Source organism: Scyliorhinus canicula, chromosome 18 (assembly GCF_902713615.1).
Source record: "Scyliorhinus canicula chromosome 18, sScyCan1.1, whole genome shotgun sequence".
Taxonomy (NCBI): Eukaryota; Metazoa; Chordata; class Chondrichthyes; order Carcharhiniformes; family Scyliorhinidae; genus Scyliorhinus; species Scyliorhinus canicula.
The window spans coordinates 114,337,463-114,360,730 of record NC_052163.1 but is presented as its reverse complement, the minus strand read 5'-3'; the positions used below and the strand labels follow the sequence as shown (position 1 = coordinate 114,360,730).

General features: G+C 45.2%; 1 protein-coding gene across 1 annotated transcript in view; it reads right to left on the bottom strand.

Moving 5' to 3' along the window:
- pgpep1 (pyroglutamyl-peptidase I) overlaps positions 1–22,950 on the bottom strand; it is a 52,607-nt gene extending 29,657 nt beyond the window's left edge. Inside the window, exons 1-2 of the mRNA XM_038776912.1 lie at positions 22,750–22,950; positions 1,600–1,652 (exon numbers count right to left, since the gene is read on the bottom strand). Of these exons, the coding sequence (XP_038632840.1) occupies positions 1,600–1,652; positions 22,750–22,786 (90 nt within the window). The 5' untranslated portion in view covers positions 22,787–22,950. The remainder of the gene's footprint in view (positions 1–1,599; positions 1,653–22,749) is intronic.
- Between the last annotated feature and the right edge of the window lie 318 nt (positions 22,951–23,268).

The window sequence follows — 23,268 nt, the reverse complement described above, 5'->3', positions numbered from 1 at the left end:
CGTGTTTGCGTGGGTTTCGCCCCCACAACCCAAAGATGTGCAGGGTAGGTGGATTGGCCACGCTAAATTGCCCCTTAATTGGAAAAAATTAATTAGGTACTCTACATTTATTTAAAAAGTCAAAAGGCTAACAGGAGTCATTGAACCAGTTGCTGCAAGTAATTGGACAACATCAATAGTTCCTGTATTTAAAAAAAGTTCTAATTGAACAGAACAGATACAGTGGGTGAATAGTCTGTTCCTTTGTAAACGCTGTCTAATACGTCTACTATCTGTCAGCCCATATTGCTCACAAGATGGGAACTTAAAGCTGTGTGACGCTGCTAAATGTCAAAGATCCCACTACGCAAAGAGAAGAAATAAATTCTCCAAAGAATACAGCACAGAAAATGGCCCTTCGGCCCTCCAAGCCTCTACTGGTCATCATACCAACCTTTGCCAAAACCCTCAGCACTTCCTTGTGCCATATCCCTCTATACCCATCCTATCCATGTGTTTGTCAAGATGCCTTTTGAACGCCATTTATGTATCTGCTTCCACAACCTCCCCTGGCAACACATTCCAGGCCTTCTGCATACAAAACCTGCCTTGCACATCTCCTCTAAACTTCGCCCATGGACCTTCAACCTATGCCCCCTGGTGAATGACCCCTCCACCCTGGGAAAGAGTGCCTGCTCATCCACTCTATCCATGTCCCTCAATCTTCTAGACCTCTTATCAGGTCACACCTCAACCTCCGTCTTTCTAATGAAAACAGTCCGAGTCTATTCAGCCTCTCCACATAGCTAACACCCTCCAGGCCAGGCAACATCCTGGTAAACCTCCTCTGCACCCTCTCCAAAGCCTCCACATCCTTCTGGTAGTGTGGCGGCCAGAATTGTGCACAATAAATCCAGTCCATCTTTCCACCAGTACCTCAAAATCCTCATGGGTGAGAAGTAATGATGAGCTGACTTTGTGAACCCCTGTAGTTTTTATTCTTTGTGGAGATTTGTTTTTCTTTCCCGTTTTCTTGATAATCCAAGCGCTTCACGATCACGTTTTTTTTTTCAAAAACTGACAACAGTATTCTATCACCAGATTTTATAAATAGAATTCAAATTCTCCAACTGCCTCTGGTGGGATTTGAAAATCCATCTCTATTTTTATTCTGGGCCTCTGGGTTACTCGCCAACAACAACTTGCATTTACATAGTACCTTTAATGTAATTAAATGCCTCAAGGCACTTTAAAGAAAGTATAAACTACAAATTTGGACACTGATACGGCAGTTTTGGACAGATGGCCAAAAGGTTAGTCAAATAGGTAGGTTTTCAGGAGCGTGATGTAAGAGAAAAATGAAGTTAAAAGATAGGAAAGGTTTAGAGACAGGATTCCAGAGCTCGAGGGTTAGACAGCTGAATCACCAATGGAGCAATTAAAATTGGGGATACTCAAGGGACCAAAACTAAAGAGCAGCGATCCCAGAGGGTCTGGGGCTGGAGGAGATTGCAGAAATCCGGGGGGGGGGGGCGAGGGGGCGAGGGCAAGCACAGTAACCGACCCACTACACTGACATTTTATACTTATAATGACCAAAAATCAAAAACGTCATCTTACCTGCACAGCCACCCAGCTTGCATTGGTAGTATGTTCTCCAAAGGGACCGAACCCTAAAAATTAAAGCATTTCAACATTACAAAATTTCGTTCAAATACCTGATGCTTTAGAAATAGGCTCTTCAAGTACCTGGAACAAACAAGACATGTCCGAAAATCCTTTGCTCATTATTTTGAGCGCTAACCTGCTTCAGGGTGTTAACTTTGGGTTCAAAGAATTTGAACTTCCCGTTCCACTCCGGGGTCCCAAATACATCACCCAGGCCGACATTCACAATGCAGTACTGAGGGAGCGCTGCACTATCAGATCTCCTGAACGTGGCATCTGCTCCGACCGGCAGAATTGAAAGATCCCGTGACCCTTATTTCAAAGAACAGCAGCAGAGTCCTCGAATCCTGGACCATTATTTTCAGCTCAGCACCATCACTGAAGTACATTATCTGGCTCATTGCTGTTTGAGGGAGCTCACTGTGGGCACATTGTCTGTGATGTTTACCTACAACAGCGAATCCATTCAAAGAGTGCTTCACTGACTGAAAAGTACTCCAGCAAATACTACGGTTGTGAATTATATAAAAATTCAACAACATTTGATTTAAATTAATACTGATTAAAAGGAGCTTGCAAATCTGTTTAAGTACTCGGGGTAAGGCAAAGTGCAAAAACAAAACTTGCTGGAAAAACATTGATTTAATTAGGTAAAAGATTCATTGAATATGAAGACAAATATTGAGACACAATGACATAGAAACCACTGCTCAGAAATGCACATTTATCATAGAATTGACAGTGCAGAAGGAGGACATTCAGCCCATCGGGCCCTTGGAAAGAGCATCACACCGCCATCCATCCCCAAACCCAGTAACCCCACTGAAGCTTTTTTGGACACTAAGGGCAATGTAGCATGGCCAATCCAGCTAACCTGCATCTTTGGACTGTGGGAGGAAACCGGAGCACTGGGAGGAAACCCACGCAGACACGGGGAGAACGTGCATACTCTGCACAGACAGTGACCCAGTGGGAAATCGAAGCAACAGTGCAAACCACTGTGTTACCGTGCTGTCCCATCTACATAGAAATGTCTTAACCTCGAGCCTTTGTGCCTCCAGTCTTTATGTTCACCTTATTCCTTCCCCTACCCAGCTAATCTATTCTTAAATGTTGACATCATCTCGACTTCAATTGTTAACTCTAGGAACATATTCTCTGCAAATTATCCTCATCTCTTACTCAATCATGTATCCACGTCCCCTTGCTCAAGAACCTTAATCACTGGAAACAATTTGTTCCTATCTACTCTGTCCCAGTAAATTTTTAAACACGTCCGTCATATGGTCCTATAATATCCCCCCTTGTATAAAAAGCAGCCCCAGTTTTTCTTCTTCCTTATATTTCCACATACCAGACAGAATTCCAACGAGTCTCCACTGGATCCTCACTTTTTGTGGGAACATCACCTCATAATGTGGAGGCCACAATTGAATGGAGTGGGCAGCACGGTGGCACAATGGTTAGCACTGGGGCTGCAGGGCTGAGGACCCGGGTTCGAATCCTGGCCCTGGGTCACTCTCTATGAGGAATTTGCACATTCTCCCCATGTCTGCGCCGGTTTCACCCCAACCCAAAAGATGTGCAGGTTAGGTGGATTAGTCACGCTAAATTGCCCCTTAAATTGGGAAAAAAAAATTGGGTACTCTAAATTTATTTTTAAAATTTGAATGGACTTCGCTAACAGGGGTCTTTGTAAGATCTTGTGTTGATTCACCATTACATCTCCACTTTTATATTCTATCCCAAGAATAACAAAACGAAGAAGGCTCGCACACATTGTGTAATAAGCAGAGGCTCGTGCCTCAACAAAGGAGAAGGCTGAGGGGTGACACGAGGGAGGACTTTAAAGTTATGAAAGGGTTCATTAGGGTAGACTTGAAGATGTTCCCATTTGTTTTGGGGGGGGGGGGGGGGGGGGGGGGGGGGGGAACCTGAATTTGCGATTAATATAAGATGGCCAACAATAAATTAGAGAATTCAGGAGAAGCTTCTTCAGCGAGTAATTGGGGAGAATGTAGAACTTCCTACCACATGGAGTGGTTTGAGTGGAATAATATAGATGTATTTAATGAAGCTGGATAACCAACAGGGAGGATGGGTTGAGATGAAGGATGGGTTGAGATGAAGAAGAATGGGAGGAAGGTCACGTGGAGCATAAACACCAGCAAAGTCCAGGTGGGCCTGTTTCTCAGTTTGAGACCCTCAAGTGTCTTTAACACTTGTTACAAAAACAGAGGTCAAGTGTTACAATGCTTGCATCAAGATTATGCACATATCAACTTCATTGTCTTAGTCATGTGGGTCAACGAAGGATTTCTGCAGTGCTCAACAGCCAGCAGCATGGGAATCTGTACCACAGGATGTCTCAAACTTCGATATAAGGGGCAAGTTGAAAGCCCATCTCAACTTGCAAGCTGGACGCCAATACAGGAGGGGGGGGGGGGGTGAAAAACCACCTCAGACAGCCCCACATAAAGACGTCATGGTCATCAGGAAATTTTGACATTTGAGAACAACATTTTTGTTTCTCTTTTTAAATTTAGAATACCCAATTCATTGTTTCCAATTAAGGGGCAATTAGCGTGGTCAATTCACCTACCCTGCACATCTTTGGTTATGGGGGTGAAACCCATGCCAACATGGGGAGAATGTGCAAATTCCACACGGATAGTGACCCAGAACCGGGATCGAACTTGGGACTTTGGCGCCGTGAGACAGCAATGCTACCCACCGTGCTGCCCATTTGAGAACAGAATTAAGTGCCCCTAGGACAAGCAAGCACAGCACAAAGCCATTGCCTCAATCTATCCCTCCAACAATGACTTCACATACATACTGACATACATACTGATGTCAACCTAGACTGTAAATTTTGGTTTTTTTTTTTAAACATTGACCATTCCAAATGACAGCAGAATCCATCACTATGAAGTCCAATATTTCATCTTTTACTCTCAAACATCTTTATCTTGAGGCGTGGATTTTAAACATTGAAATTAACACCTCTATTCTGCAAGAATCTTTTAGAATTTACAGTGCAGAAGGAGGCTGTTCAGCCCATCGAGTCTGCACCGGCTCTTGGAAAGAGCACCCTACCCAAGGTCAACACCTCCACCCTATCCCCATAACCCAGTAACCCCAGCCAATACGAAAGGCAATTTTGGACACCAAGGGCAATTTAGCATGGTCAATCCACCTAACCTGCACATCTTTCGACTGTGGGAAGAAACCGGAGCACCCGGAGGAAACCCACGCAGACACGGGGAGAACGTGCAGACTCTGCACAGACAGTGACCCAAGTCGGGAATCGAACCTGGGACCCAGGAGCTGCGAAGCAATTGTGCTAACCACTATGCTACCATGCTGCCCTGTTGATTCTTTTATTTCCCCTTTCTTTACTTTTGCTGTCACTATTTTGATCCACGGATGATTAATAGCCATCTACCTTTAAGTCAAGCAGCTAATGGCGGGGTTTATAAAGCTAGAGAAGGTCAAATTCGCCCCAAGAGGATCGGTACAAGGGTTCTTTAGGCGGTGGCAACCTTTCCTCGACTTTCTGGCTCAACGATAGGGTACTGGGAAAGTAGCAGCAGCAACCGGGGGGGGAACGGACGGTGACTATGTTTGTTTATTTATTTATTTATTTATTTATAATTTATTTTTAAGTTCTCTTGTTGGGGGGGGGGGGGGGGGGGGGGGAGATGTGATACATGCGTTGATACGGTTTGGGGGGTGTTACAGTTGTTATGGGTTATTTTGTTGCATTTCATTGTTTGTTGTTATATTTTATATTTTCTGAAAAAAATTCCAATAAAAATTAATTTCTTAAAAAAGTCAAGCAGCCAAGAAAATTAGGAATTCAAGAACTTGCAACATATTATGCTAGTTTTTTAACATCCAACATCCAGACTTCTGTTCAATTGATTGGCTAGTGGACAATCAGTTGGCCAAAAGGCCGTATTCTGACCGCTAACAGGTGTTGATTGGATGCTGCCTGAGTGGAATGATTTTCAGAGACCCAAGTAGTTCCGTTTGAATCCGTGACACTCAGTGGAAGGACCTCTCTCTCTGGAAAGGCTGCGAGTAGCTGTATTTCTGAAACTGCAGAGATTCGAATGAATCTACATTGGACATATAATTTCGGAGGAATATGGGAAGGTGGGGGAAAAGTTAAAGTGAGGGGTTAGGAATTAGAGTAGTTAACCAGTTGTATTTGCTGCATATTTCATTACAGTTGTTACAAGAAGCAATTGTGTTCAAATTTACAAACCTGGAGACTGTAATTGTTGGACAGCCAAGGGCCAAAAACTTCAGGTATTGTTCTAAGAATGATTGGTTAATTTCAATTGTGTTGCAACTCCAAGGGGGTCATGGCACAGCTCCTTTACATCCTTCAGCTTTTCTCAAAGTAGAATTGCTACTATTAACAGACAATATAAATACAGACAACAAATTCAATCTGCCACTTTTTTCCCCCACAATGTTCAAAACAATATTTCTCAACTTTTTCTTCCTCAAAGTCATTTCCTATCTGTTTCATTCTAGTATGTTCTGAAAATTTAGACATTTTTCATTCTGGCTCTATATCATAAACGTTTATCATAGAATTTAAAGTGCAGAAGGAGGCCATTCGGTCCATCGAAACTACACCGGCTCTTGGAAAGGGCACCCTACCCAAGGTCAACACCTCCACCCTATCCCCATAACCCAGTAACCCCACCCAACACTAAGGGCAATTTTGGACACCAAGAGCAATTTATCATGGCCAATCCACCTAACCTGCACATCTTTGGACTGTGGGAGGAAACCGGAGCACCCAGAGGAAACCCATGCACACACGGGGAGGATGTGCAGACTCCGCACAGACAGTGACCCAAGCCAGGAATCGAACCTGGGACCCTGGAGCTGTGATGCAATTGTGCTATCCACAATGCTACCGTGCTGCCCAATCAGAACCATTGATAGATACATCAACAGACCAGAACCTTGTGTAACCCAACTACCCATAACATCTTCCAACCCAAAATCTAAGCCACTCAGTGCAGGAAGACAGTTGCAATCTGACCATTCAACGTCAACTACAGGGAATTAAGTCCATAGCCAAAATATGGACTCATGGGAAAAACAGATCAATCACCTCAAGACATCTGACCTTGTGTCACCCATTGACTTCCTGCCAACTGCAAACTTCCACTGACATCACAGAACTATGATCCAGGTGCTTAGATAGTAGAGACTATCCCGAGATGGAAGTTACATTACAGGTCTGGTTAGACTCCATATACAGTGCCTCGCTCACTTCTGGGCATCGTACCCAAGGGAAAGTATGACACTGGGAGGGGATCCAGGTTAGATTCACTGAAGAGTATCAGGGCGAAAGGGTTAAAAATGAGGGCAGGTTGCATAGACTCGGCATGCAATTTCTTGAGTTTGGAAGATCAAGATGTGAGCGAATTGAGGTGTTCAAAAGCAGTTTATTCGAGTAGAGAGAGAGAGAGAGAGAGAGAAACTATTGATTCTGGTGGGACACCACCCTGAAACAAACAGCTGATTTTAAGAATCTCTCAGGAATTAATCCTCCTCACAAAGCTGTTGAGGCTGGGGGTCAATTGAAAATTGCAAAACATACATGGATAGATTATTAAGCATAGGGTTCAAAGTTTACAGAAACACGGCAAGTGGGTAGAGCCATGATCTAATTGAATTGTGGAACAAGATTGAGGGGCTTGCTCCAACAAACTTTACTCAATCAGAAAGTTGTGGATTTGCCCAAGTCTCACAGTATTTAACAATGCAAGGGTTACGCTGACGTGAAGCATCTTTGCCGCCCATCTCCAGTTCCCTCAAGATGCAGATGGTTCACTTTCAAGAAGCAGCTGGTTGTGGTTTTTTTTTCACCAATTAAGTACCCAATTCTTTTTTTTTCCCCAATTAAGGGGCAATTTAGCATGGCCAATCCACCTGCCCTGCACATCTTGGGTTGTGGGGGTGACACCCATGCAAACACAGGGAGAATGTGCAAACTCCACACGGATCGTGATCCCAGGCTGGGATTGAACCCGGGTCCTCGGCACCATGAGGTAGCAGTGCTAACCATTGCGCCACTGTGTCGCTCCCGGCAGTTAGTTGTGTAATTGAGAGCCTTGCTCGGTCACGTCAAATGATGGGTTTTACATAAATCTGGTTTCTTGGTCACTTTTCCTGTTCACAAAATTGACTAGATTTATTGAATTCATACCCTCAATTTACCATGGTGGGATTTAAAACCACAACACTACTGAATGCACTATATAAACACAAGTTTAGTCAAACATCCAAACACATTTAACAGCAGCATCACCAAATGTCACCAGGCAGTCACCAGACTGAAAATTTGGTAAAAGATGGCTTTAAAATACTTCTGGGTTTTCAAAGAGCCCAGGCAGGTGAACGTATGCCCAATGGGCAAGACAAAGCACGCAGAGATCTCAGAGGTTTGTCGGACAAGGTTACAGTGATGGGGAGGGGCAAGGCCACACAAGGGTTTGACCACAAATATCAGAATTTTAAAATTGAGGTAATGAGGGAGGTAGAGGGCAGTGCTGTGGGGGATGGGTCGGAGAGAGCTAAGATAGAAGATGTGGACCTTTGAGCGAGCTAAAGTTTGGAGATTGTGGTCAACAAGGGGATGATTGAAATAGTTGCGGGCGTCAACAGCAGATGAGCGAAGGCAGGGACAGGTGTTCATACAGGGGTGGAAATAGATGACCTCTGGGTAACTAATCTAATATCAGAACCACTACAGCTCAATGCCAGGAATTTCACTTGACAGCTGACATCGCTCAACAACAAAAGGAAGGATCAGGTTACACATATTTTGAGACATGGATTGCACAGTAACTGAAATGACAGGTTAGCAGATGCGATCAGACTCGCAATGAACTTCCAGCATGTATTTCACATTTTCAAGATTGCCATATTTATTTTTTAACCTCTGCCTGAGCTGTTTATCCAAGTTTCTCAAGAAAGCGGCAAGGCGGCACAGTGGTTAGCACTGCTGCCTCACAGCACCTGGGTTCAATTCCGACCTTGGGTGACTGTGAAATTTGCACATTCTCCCTAAATTGCCCCTTAGTGTATAGATGTATAGGTTAGCTTACACAGGGATAGGGAGGTGGTGTGGGCTCGTGAGGAGGGACGATGCAGATTTGATGTGCCGAATGGCCTGTAATCGAGGGCAGGGCAGGTTTTTGTAAAATGCCATCCTTGGGATTCCAGCATCACTGGCCTTAGGTACTAGAGGTGGTGGGGCACCTTTGTGGACTACTTTAGACTATGTGGTGAAGGTACTCCCACAGTGCTGTAGGGAAGGAGCTACAGGATTTTGACTAAGTGACAATGAAGGCAACCATATGTTCAATATGTGTATCTTGAGTATGGCCGTTGAGATGAAAGGTCATTAACCTAAAATGTCATAGCACTGTTCTTCACAGAACCAGGGTCCCAGGTGTCACCTGTCTGTGCAGACTCTGCACATTCTCCGTGTCTGCATGGGCTTCCTTTGGGCGCTCCGGTTTGCTCCCACAAGTCCCGAAAGACAGACTGTTAGGTAAATCGGACATTCTGAATGCTCTCTCAGTGCACCCAAACAGGATTGGATTGGATTAGATTTGTTTATTGTCACGTGTACCAAGGTACAGTGAAAAGTATTTTTCTGCAAGCAGCTCAACAGATCATTCAGTACATGGGAAGAAAAGGGAATTAAACAAAATGCAAGAAAATACATAATAGGGCAACACAAGATATACAATATAACTACATAAGCATTGGCATTGGATGAAGCATACAGGGTGTAGTGTTAATGAGGTCAGTCAATAAGAGGGTCATTTAGGAGTCTGGTGACAGTGGGGAAGAAGCTGTTTTTGAGTCTGTTCGTGCGTGTTCTCAGACTTCTGTATCTCCTGCCCGATGGAAGAAGTTGGAAAAGTGAGTAAGCCGGGTGAGAGGGATCCTTGATTATGCTGCCCGCTTTCCCCGGCAGCGGGAGGTGTAGATGGAGTCCATGGATGGGAGGCAGGTTCGTGTGATGGACTGGGTGGTATTCACGACTCTCTGAAGTTCCTTGCGGTCCTGGGCCGAGCAGTTGCCATACCAGGCTGTGATGCAGCCCGATAGGATGCTTTCTATAGTGCATCTGTAAAAGTTGGTAAGGGTTAATGTGGACATGCCAAATTTCCTTCGTTTCCTGAGGAAGTATAGGCACTGTTGTGCTTTCTTGGTGATAGTGTCGACATGAGTGGACCAGGACAGATTTTTGGTGATGTGCACCCCTAGGAATTTGAAACTGCTAACCATCTCCACCTCATTGATGCTGACAGGGGTGTGTACAGTACTTTGCTTCCTGAAGTCAATGACCAGCTCTTTAGTTTTGCTGGCATTGAGGGAGAGATTGTTGTCGTTACACCACTCCACTAGGTTCTCTATCTCCCTCCTGTATTTGGACTCGTCATTATTTGAGATCCAGCCCACTATGGTCGTACCGTCAGCAAACTTGTAGATGGAGTTGGAACCAAGTTTTGCCACGCAGTCGTGTGTGTACAGGGAGTAGAGTAGGGGCTAAGTACGCAGCCTTGCGGGGCACCGGTATTGAGGACTATTGTGGAGGTGGTGTTGGTGTTCATTCTTACTGATTGTGGTCTGTTAGTCAGAAAGTCAAGGATCCAGTTGCAGAGTGGAGAGCCAAGTCCTAGGAGCTAGAGTGTGGTGACTAGGGGCTTTTCACGGTGACTTTATTGCAGTATTAATGTAAGCCTACTTGCGACAATAATAAAGATTATTATTATTATGATGATTGGCTTTTTTAATAGGTCAAAACGTTTTAAGTCTGTATTTGCAGGCTGACAGATGAACACCAGACTTCATTCTAGTTGTTTGAACAGGTTAATATCTTTGTGAAAACAACATTCAGTACAACACTAATGCACCGCATTTCACCACTAATATCTCCCTCTGCCAGTTCAAGGCACGTGGCTCCTCATTTTATATAAAATGTTGCCACAGTCACAGAGGATTTAACCCAAGGGTCACCACGCTTCAGGCGAGGGGCAAGGTTGAGAAAGCGGGGCCTTCACAAATCACCTCAGCTGATACGGGAATTGAACCTGCGCTGTTGACCTCTCTCCTCAACAGGAACCAGCCATCCAGCCAACTGAGCTAAACACGCTCTAGAAAGACATCAAAACAAACTGAAGGGTAGAGAATGATTAATGCCGACTGATTTCAGAAGCTGTGACTATTATAATTAAACATTTGTCCTTGTTAACTCGCAATTATATAGTGCTTTTAACATAGTAATACAGCCCAAACTATTTCGTAGGAGCATAATCAAAACCAAGTTTTACAGACACACATGGAGATATTAGGACAGGTGAACAAAAGATAGGTCAAAGAGACAGCCTTTAAGAAGTGAATTACAGGAGAGGCTGGGGTTTGGGGTGTACAGAATCCTGGAGTTTAGGGGCTTGGCAGCTGAAGGCATGTCGGTCATTGGCAGAGCGATGAAAATAATGTATGCGCAGGAAGCCAAAATTGGAGGAGTGCCGAGATCTCAGGGGTGTTTGTAAGAATGGAGAAAGTTACAGAGATAGGGAATTAATAAAGTTTGCTCAAACTGCATATCATGAAAGAACAGCATGCACCAACAATGGGAAAAGCAGAAAACTGGAGAACGTTAGACGGCAATCTAAACTCAACTTTTAAAAATTCCAAGGTAGCACAAGTGGATAGCACTGTGGCTTCACAGCACCAGGGTCCCAGGTTCGATTCCCCGCTGGGTCACTGTCTGTGCAGAGTCTGCATATTCTCCCTGTGTCTGCATGGGTTTCCTTCGGGCGCTCCGGTTTCCTCCCACAGTCCAAAGACGTGCAGGTTAGATGGATTGGCCATGATAAATTGCCCTCAGTGTCTAAAAAAGGTTAGATGGGGTTATTGGGTTACAGGGATAGAGTGGAATTGAGGGCCTAAGTGGGTCGGTGCAGACTCGATGGGCCGAATGGCCTCCTCCTGTTCTATGAAATAAAATTGTCTTTCACAACCTCAGGATTTGCCAAAGTACTTCACTGTCAACTGGGCTTTTTTTCACTGTTGTCCTGTAGGACAGTGTTTTCCAATTTTGCCTGGGGCCCATTTTTACCACCCGGCTATGCTTTGGGACCTACATTAAGCGACCTTCGTGACCCACGCTGGCGAACCTTCACGGCCCATGCCAGCTGACCTTCGCGAGTCACCATTTTCACTTACTTTTAATGTGACAAGTGAGTTTGCTTGGTCCTCACGATCTCACTTGCTTTGTTATTCAATGTTACATTTCTGATAATGACTTCAGCTGATCATTTAAGTTCTCACTGCACCCACTGAAAGATGGACTAAAGATGTTTGTCCTCAATCTCGCCATGCTTAGTCTTCAAATGCCTTTGAAGTTTGGAGGGTTTTAAACTTTCATTTGCCAGTACTTCCCTGCACACAACACACATGAACTTTGAATCCAGATTTGCAGTGGAACAATTAATAATCCACACCTCAAGTAATCATCTTTACGCTGCTTTGTTCCTGTTTTTAGCTTCTTCATGGGTTGGTCACCAGAGGTCCTGGAGTTCTCACCAGGGCTGCTGACAGCAACAAAATGGAGTAATCTCTCTCACTCCCAGAGCAAGTGACGGTAGGATACAGAGTGCATGACCTGCTTTCTGCCGCCACTCCAGACAGGAGTGATTCAACGATTCGGAAAAAAAAAATCTGCTCCTGGATCAATGCGCTGATGTGAGGAGACGTTCTGTCCCGCTGGGTTCCGGGTTTGCCCACAGGTGCGGAATTGCCGACATTCTGAAAGCCGGTTGCGGCCGACATTAGTAAAATCCAGTTGTACCACAGGGCACTACTCCCCGCAATCGGGAACGCATGGCCGATGGCCCCGTGATTGGGAACGCCATGATGCATGGGCCCGCGACCCTCCTAAACCCACATGCGACCCACCCACAGGTCTCGATCCTGGGTTTGAAAATTAATGTTGTGGGAGGTCTGGCAGTCAATCCCACAAAAACAAAGTGGTAAATGACTAGACAGTCTGCTTTGGCGATGTTGATCTGAGGAAAACTAAGAATCATGGGAACACTGTTGGGTTTATTGCAACATCTCATACACTGAGCTGGAGGACAAAATATCGGTCTGTGAGCTGCGGTTATCCATGACTAAGTATTATAGCACTGTGGTGCTTCAACCAATGGAATAACACTTCACTGTTAAGGAGATTTGTTCCTGGCACAATCCAGCCAATCACTTCAGCACCATCCTGGGATTTCTAGGCCAAACTGTAGGTGGTCACAGTGTTCTTTCATTGGTGTGAACAGTGTCACGTGTAAGATAATCATGATAAAATTCTGTCAACACTTACCAATGGGATAGTGCTGAACAGTTGCTGATTTCACTTGCTTTCGAGGGCAAGTCCAGTGTAAACACTAGGTTCAGAAGGATATTACTCCCATTTCAGGAGGATATGATTCCTTCTCAGGACAGCCTGTCCATAATACCTCAATGGAAAGGATCATCATCACTGCATGGAGGGAGGGACAGAGCAGTCCAAGTTAAGTAGAACGTAGATCATAATACTTAGCACAAATGTGGGGGAGGGACAGAGCAGTCCAAGTTAAGTAGAACGTAGAGCATAGAAACGGCCATTCAACCCAACAGATCTACATTAACATTTATGTCCCACATGAGCTTTCTCTGGCCTTCATCTCAGGTTAGTAGCTCCAGATTTGTGCAGTAATGTCAGATATGCTCATTTTGCAATTTTAAGGTCCAACAAATAATCTACCTCCGCTGTTTAGGAGTTAAATGCACAACTATTCATGACTAGTCTATGACTAGCCCACTGTTGCTTCAATGATACACAGTAGAACTCACACAGCCAGTTTGGATGCAGATAAAATTAACTGTGCCTCTTAAGCTACAGAAAGATTGGAAATAAAATTGGGTTTTCTGCGATAATATCCTCCCCATTGCACAGGCAGCTAAAAAAAAGTTCATTGGCACTCCAATCACACTCTTGACACTGAAGGGTCTTGTAGTCGGACAACAAAGCATTCTGAACCGGGAGAAGAAATAAAAACTATTTAGAAAGAGAATGAATGAACACAGGAACAGGAGCAGGGTAATTAGACCCTCAAGGACGTCCCACTGACTTCAGCCATGTCGTCATGCTCCTCGTGTGCGATGTGGGAGCTCAGGGACACGTCCACTGTCCCTGGCTCTTTCACATGCAGGAAGTGTGTTCAGTTGCATCTCCTGTTATACCGCTTGACGACTCTGGAGCTGCGGATGGACTCACTTTGGAGCATCCGCGATGTTGAGGAGGTCGTGGATAGCACGTTTATCAAGTTGGTCACACCGCAGGTGAAAGTTACTGAGGGAGATAGAAAATGGGTGACCAAAAGACAGAGCAAAAGTAGGAAGGCAGTGCAGGTGTCCCCTGCGGTCATCTCCCTGCAAAACAGATATACCACTTTGGATACTGTTGGGGGAAATGGCTCACCAGGGGAAGGCAGCAGCAGCCAGGTTCATGGCACCGTGGCTGGCTCTGCTGCACAGCAGGGCAGGAAGAAAAATGGTAGGGCTATAGTGATAGGGGACTTGATCGTAAGGGGAATAGACAGGTGGTTCTGTGGACGCAATCGAGACTCCAGGATGGTATGTTGCCTCCCTGGTGCAAGGGTCAAGGATGTCTCGGAGCGGCTGCAGGACATTTGGGGGGGGGAGGGTGAACAGCCAGCTGTCGTGGTGCACATAGGCACCAACGATATAGGTAAAAAACGGGATGAGGTCCGACAAGCTGAATTCAGGGAGTTAGGAGTTAAACTTAAAAGTAGGACCTCAAAGGTAGTAATCTCAGGATTGCTGCCAGTGCCACGAGCTAGTCAGAGTAGGAATGTCAGGATAGATAGGATGAATGCGTGGCTCGAGACTTGGTGCAAGAGGGAGGGATTCAAATTCCTGGGGCATTGGGACCGGTTCTGGGGGAGGTGTTACCAGTACAAACTGGACGGTCTGCACCTAGGCAGGATTGGAACTGATGTCCATGGGGGGGGGGGGTGGTTTGCTAGAGCTGTTGGGGCGGGTTTAAACTAATGTGGCAGGGGGATGGGAACCGATGCAGGAAGTTGGAAGGTAGTAAAACAGGGACAGAAGCAAAAAGGAAGTAAGGGGGAAAGTGCAAGGTAGAGAAGACATAGCGAAAATTCAAAAAGGGCGACAGTACAAGGTACAGTGACTGAGGGGAGCTCAGTGAATAGGACCAGTAATACTAAAAGGAATAAAACTGGAGATGTTAAGATTCAAAACAGAGGTAAAAAAACCAACATAAGTGTACTTTACCTGAATGCTCGTAGTATTCGGAATAAAGTAAATGAGTTGATGGCGCAAATCATCGTGAATGACTATGATTTAGTGGCCATTACTGAAACATGGTTAAAGGATGGTCACGACTGGGAGTTAAATATCCGAGGGTATCAAACTATTCGGAAGGACAGAGTGGATGGTAAGGGAGGTGGTGTAGCTCTGTTATTTAAGGATGACATCCGGCCAATAACAAGGGATGACATCGGTGCTATGGAGGATGAGGTTGAATCCATTTGGGTGGAAATCAGGACTAGTAAGGCGAAAAAGTCACTGATAGGAGTAATCTACAGGCCACCAAATAGTAACGTTGTGGTGGGGCAGGCAATAAACAAAGAAATAACTGATGCATGTAGAAATGGTACAGCAGTTATCATGGGGGATTTTAATCTACATGTCGATTGGTTTAACTTGGTCAGTCAAGACAACCTTGAGGAGGAGTTTATAGAATGTATCCGCGATAGTTTCCTAGAACAGTATGTAACGGAACCTACGAGGGAACAAGCGGTCGTAGATCTTGTCCTGTGTAATGAGACAGGATTGATTCATGATCTCATAGTTAGGGATCCTCTCGGAAAGAGCGATCACAATATGGTGGAATTTAAAATAAAGATTGAGAGTGAGAAGGTAAGGGCAGCACGGTGGCCTAGTGGTTAGCAGAACCGCCTCACGGCGCCGAGGTCCCAGGTTCGATCCCGGCTCTGGGTCACTGTCCGTGTGGAGTTTGCACATTCTCCCCGTGTCTGCGTGGGTTTCGCCCCCACAACCCAAAAATGTGCAGAGTAGGTGGATTGACCATGCTAAATTGCCCCTTAATTGGAAAAAATAATTGGGTAATCTAAATTTTAAAAAAAAGAGTGAGAAGGTAAAATAAAATACTAGTGTTTTGTGTTTAAACAAAGAAGATTACAATGGGATGAAGGAAGAACTAGCTAAGGTTGACTGGGAGCAAAGACTTTATGGTGGAACAGTTGAGGAACAGTGGAGAACCTTCCAAGCAATTTTTCACAGTGCTCAGCAAAGGTTTATACCAACAAAAAGGAAGGCCGGTAGAAAGAGGGAAAATCGACCATGGATATCTAAGGAAATAAGGGAGAGTATCAAATTGAAGGAAAAAGCATACAAAGTGGCAAAGATTGGTGGGAGACTAGAGGACTGGGAAATCTTTAGGGGGCAACAGAAAGCTACTAAAAAAGTTATAAAGAGTAAGATAGATTATGAGAGTAAACTTGCTCAGAATATAAAAACAGACAGTAAAAGTTTTTACAAATATATAAAACAAAAAAAAGAGTGGCTACGGTAAATATTAGTCCTTTAGAGGATGAGAAGGGAGTTTTAATAATGGGAGATGAGGAAATGGCTGAGGAACTGAACAGGATTTTTGGGTCGGTCTTCACAGTGGAAGACACAAATAACATGCCAGTGACTGATAGAAATGAGGCTACAACAGGTGAGGATCTTGAGAGGATTGTTATCACTAAGGAGGTAGTGATGGGCAAGCTAATGGGGCTAAAGGTAGACAAGTCTCCTGGCCCTGATGGAATGCATTCCAGAGTGCTAAAAGAGATGGCTAGGGAAATTGCAGATGCACTAGTGATGATTTACCAAAATTCACTAGACTCTGGGGTGGTCCCGGTGGATTGGAAATTAGCAATCGTGACACCGCTGTTTAAAAAAGGAGGTATCATGGCGCTGAGGTCCCAGGTTCGATCCCGGCTCTGGGTCACTGTCCATGCGGAGTTTGCACATTCTCCCCGTGTCTACGTGAGTTTCGCCCCCACAACCCAAAAATGTGCAAGCTAGGAGTATTGGCCACTCTAAATTGCCCCTTAATTGGAAAAATGATTGGGTACACTAAATTTATTTTTTAAAAAGGAGGTAGGCAGAGAGCAGGAAATTATAGGCCAGTGAGCTTAACTTCGGTAGCAGGGAAGATGCTGGAATCTATCATCAAGGAAGAAATAGCGAGGCATCTGGATAGAAATTGTCCCATTGGGCAGACGCAGCATGGGTTCATAAAGGGCAGGTTGTGCCTAACTAATTTAGTGGAATTTTTTGAGGACATTACCAGTGCAGTAGATAACGGGGAGCCGATGGATGTGGTATATCTGGATTTCCAGAAAGCCTTTGACAAGGTGCCACACAAAAGGTTGCTGCATAAGATAAAGATGCATGGCATTAAGGGTAAAGTAGTAGCATGGAAAGAGGATTGGTTACTTAATAGAAAGCAAAGAGTGGGGATTAATGGGCGTTTCTCTGGTTGGCATCAGTAGCTAGTGGTGTCCCTCAGGGATCCGTATTGGAAGTCTGCAGAGGGATTTGGATAGGTTAAGTGAATGGGCTAGGGTCTGGCAGATGGAATACAATGTTGACAAATGTGAGGTTATCAATTTTGGTAGGAATAACAGCAAACGGGATTATTATTTAAACGATAAAATATTAAAGCATGCTGCTGTGCAGAGAGACCTGGGTGTGCTAGTGCATGAGTCACAGAAAGTTGGTTTACAGGTGCAACAGGTGATTAAGGCGGCAAATGGAATTTTCTCCTTCATTGCTAGAGGGATGGCGTTTAAGACTAGGGAGGTTATGTTGCAATTGTATAAGGTGTTAGTGAGGCCACACCTGGAGTATTGTGTTCAGGTTTGGTCTCCTTACTTGAGAAAGGACGTACTGGCGCTGGAGGGTGTGCAGAGGAGATTCACTAGGTTAATCCCAGAGCTGAAGGGGTTGGATTATGAGGAGAGGTTGAGTAGACTGGGACTGTACTCGTTGGAATTTAGAAGGATAAGGGGGTATCCTATAGAAACATTTAAAATTATGAAGGGAATAGTTAGGATAGATGCGGGCAGGTTGTTTCCACTGGCGGGTGAAAGCAGAAATAGGGGAAATAGCCTCAAAATAAGGGAAAGTAGATTTAGGACTGAGTTTAGGAAGAACTTCTTCACCCAAAGGGTTGTGAATCTATGGAATTCCTTGCCCAGTGAAGCAGTTGAGGCTCCTTCATTAAACGTTTTTAAGGTAAAGATAGATAGTTTTTTGAAGAATAAAGGGATTAAGGGTTATGGTGTTTGGGCCGGAAAGTGGAGCTGAGTCCACAAAAGATCAGCCATGATCTCATTGAATGGCGGAGCAGGCTCGAGGGGCCAGATGGCCTACTCCTGCTCCTAGTTCTTATGTCATCACTCCTCCTCTTGAGAACCCTTCACTGTGGTGCAATGGGTAGAACACTCACTTCAGACTTCAGGCACAGGGTCAAGTCTCAATCCAGAAATTTGAGCACATAATCCAAGCTGACACTTCCAGTGCAGCACTGAGGACTGCTGCACTCTGCTGAAGGGACCACTTTCAATGAGGCATTAAGCCGAGGATTCGACTGTACTCTTCGGTGGACAAATTCAATTTCCTCAATGTTCCTCTAAACGCCCTGCCCATTACCGTGAATCTATATTCCTCTCTACTAAGGGGAAGAGTTTCTTCCCATCTACCCTACACATGTCCTTTATAATTTTGTAGGCCTCAATCAAGTCTCTCTTTCCCCCACCCCCTCACCAACCGCACCATTCTCTACTCGAAGGAGAACACTAGCTTACCCAACCTCTCTCCATAGCTGAAGCGCCCCAGCCCAGGAAACATTCTGGTGCGTCTCCTCTGCACCCTTTCTAGTGCAATCAGATCCTTCCTATAGTGTGGCGATCAGAACTGCACATAGTACTCTAGCTATGGCCTAATGAGCGTTTTATACAGCTCCATCATTATCTCACTGCTCTTGTATTCTATGCTTTTTCTTTTAGCCCTGGTACCATTTCAATTTTTTTTTTTTAATTTAGCGTACTCAGTTCATTTTTTCCAATAAAAGGGCAATTTTGCGTGACCAATCCACCTACCCTGCACATGTTTTGGGTTGTGGGAGCAAAACCCACGCAGTCACGGGGAGAATGTGCAAACTCCACACGGACAGTGGCCCAGAGCCGGGATCGAACCTGGGACCTCCGCGCCGTGAGGCAGCAATGCTATCCATTTCACCACCGTGCTAGCCACCATTTCAAATTTTTGAGTAAAATATATCATGCTCGTGGCCATACTACATTAAGAAACAAGTGTACCCAAGCTGTAAGGAAAAAAAGAGAGATACGACATCTAGTGCATGGCGGGATCGGTGTCCTCCAAACAAAGTGCCCATATTCCTTCCGAAGGGCCAACAGGCCCCTTCTGTGCTGTACCGTTCTACGATCACAAAGGGCACAGTGATATCGGGGAACAATCACTCCATGCTTCACTCAAAATGACCCAGCTTCATGTGCGGAGAGTTTGAATCTTGAAGTTCAGACAGTTTACACAGGAAAAGAAAAGGTTTCTGCTGGAACTCCAGACTACATCAAATCCACAGAATCAATTAGAAACGGAATTTTGCAACTAAGTTACTCATCAAGTATTTATTTGAAGCATGTGAAAAAGATTTGGTTACACGCACTAGTTACAATTTAATTTCACACTCTTCCCTTCTCATCACCAATTGTAGATTTTATCTTAAATTATGTGAAGTAACATACAGGTTAGATACAAATCAGATGAACTGATGTCCGTTAATAACTTATATTAAACAAGATGTTGTTAATTAAATATTGTGGGTTTCTTTTGCTCAAGGTGATGAGGAATAGAACACTGTTCAGTTCAGACAACCAAATTCAGCCTGGAGTGCTCCCAGGTCAGATGCAGCACAAATTGGTAAATTTCCCTTCCTGTCACATCATTACTCGCACCAAGTTCCTCTCACCCATCACTGCTGTGCCCACTGACCTACATTAGCTCCAGAGCATCAGTGTTTGGATTACAGTTTTCAGCCTTGTTTTCAAATAGTTCCATTGCACCACCCCTCCAATTCTGCATCCCACTGCCCGAGATCTCTGCACCCCTCCAACTCTGGCCTCCTGCACATCCTCCATTTAAATCACCGCACCATCAGTTCCCGAGCCCCAAGCTCTGCTATTCCCTCCATAAATCTTTGCTTCTGTACCTCACCTCCCCTTCCCCCCCCCCCCCATCCCCCTTCCCTTCAGGTACCCCTTAAAACCTGCCACTTGGACCAAATTTTTAGACATCTGCCCATATCTCTCATTACTTGTCAAATTTTACTTACTTGTCAAATTTTACTTGCTAATAATCCTGTCAAAAGCTCCAGGACATACTGCTGCATTGAAGGCGCTGCAAGTGGAAGTGGTGTTAAAACTTTCACCTAAAGAATGTACAAATCAAAATTTCAGGGGGAGGGGGTGCTGTGTGAAAACCAGCAGCACGGTAGCATGGTGGTTAGCATAAATGCTTCACAGCTCCATGGTCCCAGGTTCGATTCCCGGCTGGGTCACTGTCTGTGCGGAGTCTACACGTCCTCCCCGTGTGTGTGTGGGTTTCCTCCGGGTTCTCCGGTTTCCTCCCACAGTCCAAAGCGGGCTAGGTGGATTGGCCATGCTAAATTGCCCGTAGCATCCTAAAAAGTAAGGTTGGGGGGGGGTTGTTGGGTTACGGGTATAGGGTGGATACGTGGGTTTGAGTGGGGTGATCATGGCTCGGCACAACATCGAGGGCCGAAGGGCCTGTTCTGTGCTGTTCTATGTTCTATTGCTCCATCACTCAACAACACCCATCAGTTATTAACCAGGGACATACCAAGGACAGTTGGGAGGCGTTTTGTCTCCCCTGCTGTCCGCACAAACTGGAATCCACCTCTACAAATGTTCTTTTTTCTTTAAATTTAGTGTACCCAATTTGTTTTTCCAATTAAGGGGCAACTGCGGCCAATCCACCCAGCCTGCACATCTTTGGGGTGTGGGGGTGAAACCCACGCAAACACGGGAAGATGTGCAACTCCACACGGACAGTGACCCAGAGCCGGGATCAAACCTGGGACCTTGGCGCCATGAGGCTGCAGTGCTAACCCACTGTGCTGCCCTCTACAAACATCCTTTGGGCAAGATGCAAGGATATTAAGAGTTATGTGGGTCCATAGAAGTCTAGATACAAATCAGTTGCAATCAAACGGAGTAGTAGAACAGCGCCAAGAGGCTGACTGACCCTCTCTTTCTCCTAAAACAGTGATGAGGTTCCTGAACATTAGTTGAGCAGATCCCTGTAATTCACACAGGTAAATGCTCTCAGGTGGCTAGCAATCATGTGCAACATGCCTGACTGATTTCCCTCCACCTAATTCATGGGTTCATAGCATAACTCCAAACACTGAACACCAACACAACTGATTAAACTATAAAAATTGATCGGATTATCATATTGCTGTATAAGTTGGCTGCCATATTTTCTACATGGTAACATGTGACATCACTTCCCAAAAAAAACTTCACCGGCTGCAAAGCATTTTGGGTCATTCAGAGGTCATGAAAGGCGCTGTGCAAATCTATCTAGTCTTTATTACGGTTAGCAGGCTGTATAAAGATAATGCCACATCAATGCCATTATTCCCACAAAGAGGCAATAGAAGTCAAATTATAAAAACGACAATTGCCCTTTCGCTTTTCATCACTTGGATTTCCCCCTTCCACTGTCTCCCATTGCTTGCCTTTCCTCAAAATAGTCCAGAACTTTGCTAAATCAAGCAAAACAGGAGCTGAAACTGAGAAATCTGTATTCCTCAAACATCACAGCCTCAAAGATTTCACTTCAGGTACAAAGTCCTGAACTTGAAAATGCCTGCCATTTGTGCAGAAATGTTTTTTTTATAATTCTTGAAGCTACTTATGATCTCGAAATTTAGACTTAATAAAAACATTAATCTCTACTTTGTTTGTCTGTCTGATTCCTACCTTCCTTCCAGCCTCATTCCATTTTCTTCAACTAGTTGAAAGGCCTCAACTATTCACAGTCAGGCAAGTCGTCACAACACTCCCAAGTCATGTCACTTCTCCGGCAGACACTCAACAATCCCAAGCCTTTCATGCTTGGTCTCCTCTGCCTAATTTTACTGTCTGGCCCAGTCTCTGCTCCTGTCTGACCAACTCCCTTGTCCCTTTCTTTGTCTAGTGCAGCTCTGTATCACATGCAGCACAGCAGAGTTAACATAATGGCTCCCCTACTGTGCCCAACACTGCAAAAAAAAACAGTCCCCTCTCTGGCTTGCCTCAAGTCTTTCTTTTAATATAAAACAAACTATCTGGGTCCCTTTCACATTAGTCCAATTCTACCTTGTGCAGGAATCTATAGTAACAGTAAGAGCCATCGGAGCAATGTATCACTTTCAAACTTTGCTACTGTTGACAAAAACTGCTACATGTTTATTTTGTAACTTAACACCATTTTCTCCAACTTGCTTAATTATCAACAGGTGTTTAGAGTTCAACGTGCTAGAATTTAAAAGTCGTGCTGAATGAAAAAAGTTTGCACACGCAGCAACATTTGAAAAAAAAAGAAGCATTCTGAAGTTTGCAGAGAAACATGAAGACAAGCCAAAGATTGTTGGAAGTGCAACAAACAGCAAGTACACAAAGGAGAGTGAGGGGGGGATCACCCTCCTCCTCTGTCTCGGTAAAGTTATTGCAATGTAAGGCACTGCAGCTGGGAGTTCCCTCAGGCTGATTCACAAGAGTGTCGCTGCCTCCAGTGTAGCCAGCGCCGAGTTACTGTAACAAAGTGCAGTGGATACAAATCAGCAACATCTCAGCTTACCTGTGACCACCACCGTCCTGTTGCTGTTCCTCTCCATCTCCCTCAGCTGCGTGCAGCCTCTCCTCTCCTCTCCTCTTCCCTCTCCTCCTCCTCCTCCTCCTCCTCCTCCTGCCTTTTCCTCTCTTCTCTTCTTCACTCACTTTCTTTCTCTCTCTCTCTCTCTCTCTTCCAGACTCTCTTGCCCAACTAAACGGACCCACCTTTGCGTCCCCTCGTCACCTACGTGTCTGACGTCAGCGCGCCGGCTGGAGGACGTCGGACGTTGCGCGCGCGGCCGGGCCGGGCCACGCCCCTTGGCCTCTCCCTCTCCCCCTGGCTTCCCCCTCTCCCCCTGGCCTCTCCCTCTCCCTCTCCCCCTCCCCCTGGCCTCTCCTTCTCCCTCTCCCTCTCCCCCTGGCCTCTCCTTCTCCCCCTGCCCCCTCCCCCTCCTCCTCCTCCTCCTCCCCTCCAAATGAGCGCGGGAAAAGCAGAAGGCCATGTGCCCAGGCCCAGCGCCCCGCTGATCCCACAGCTTTCCGC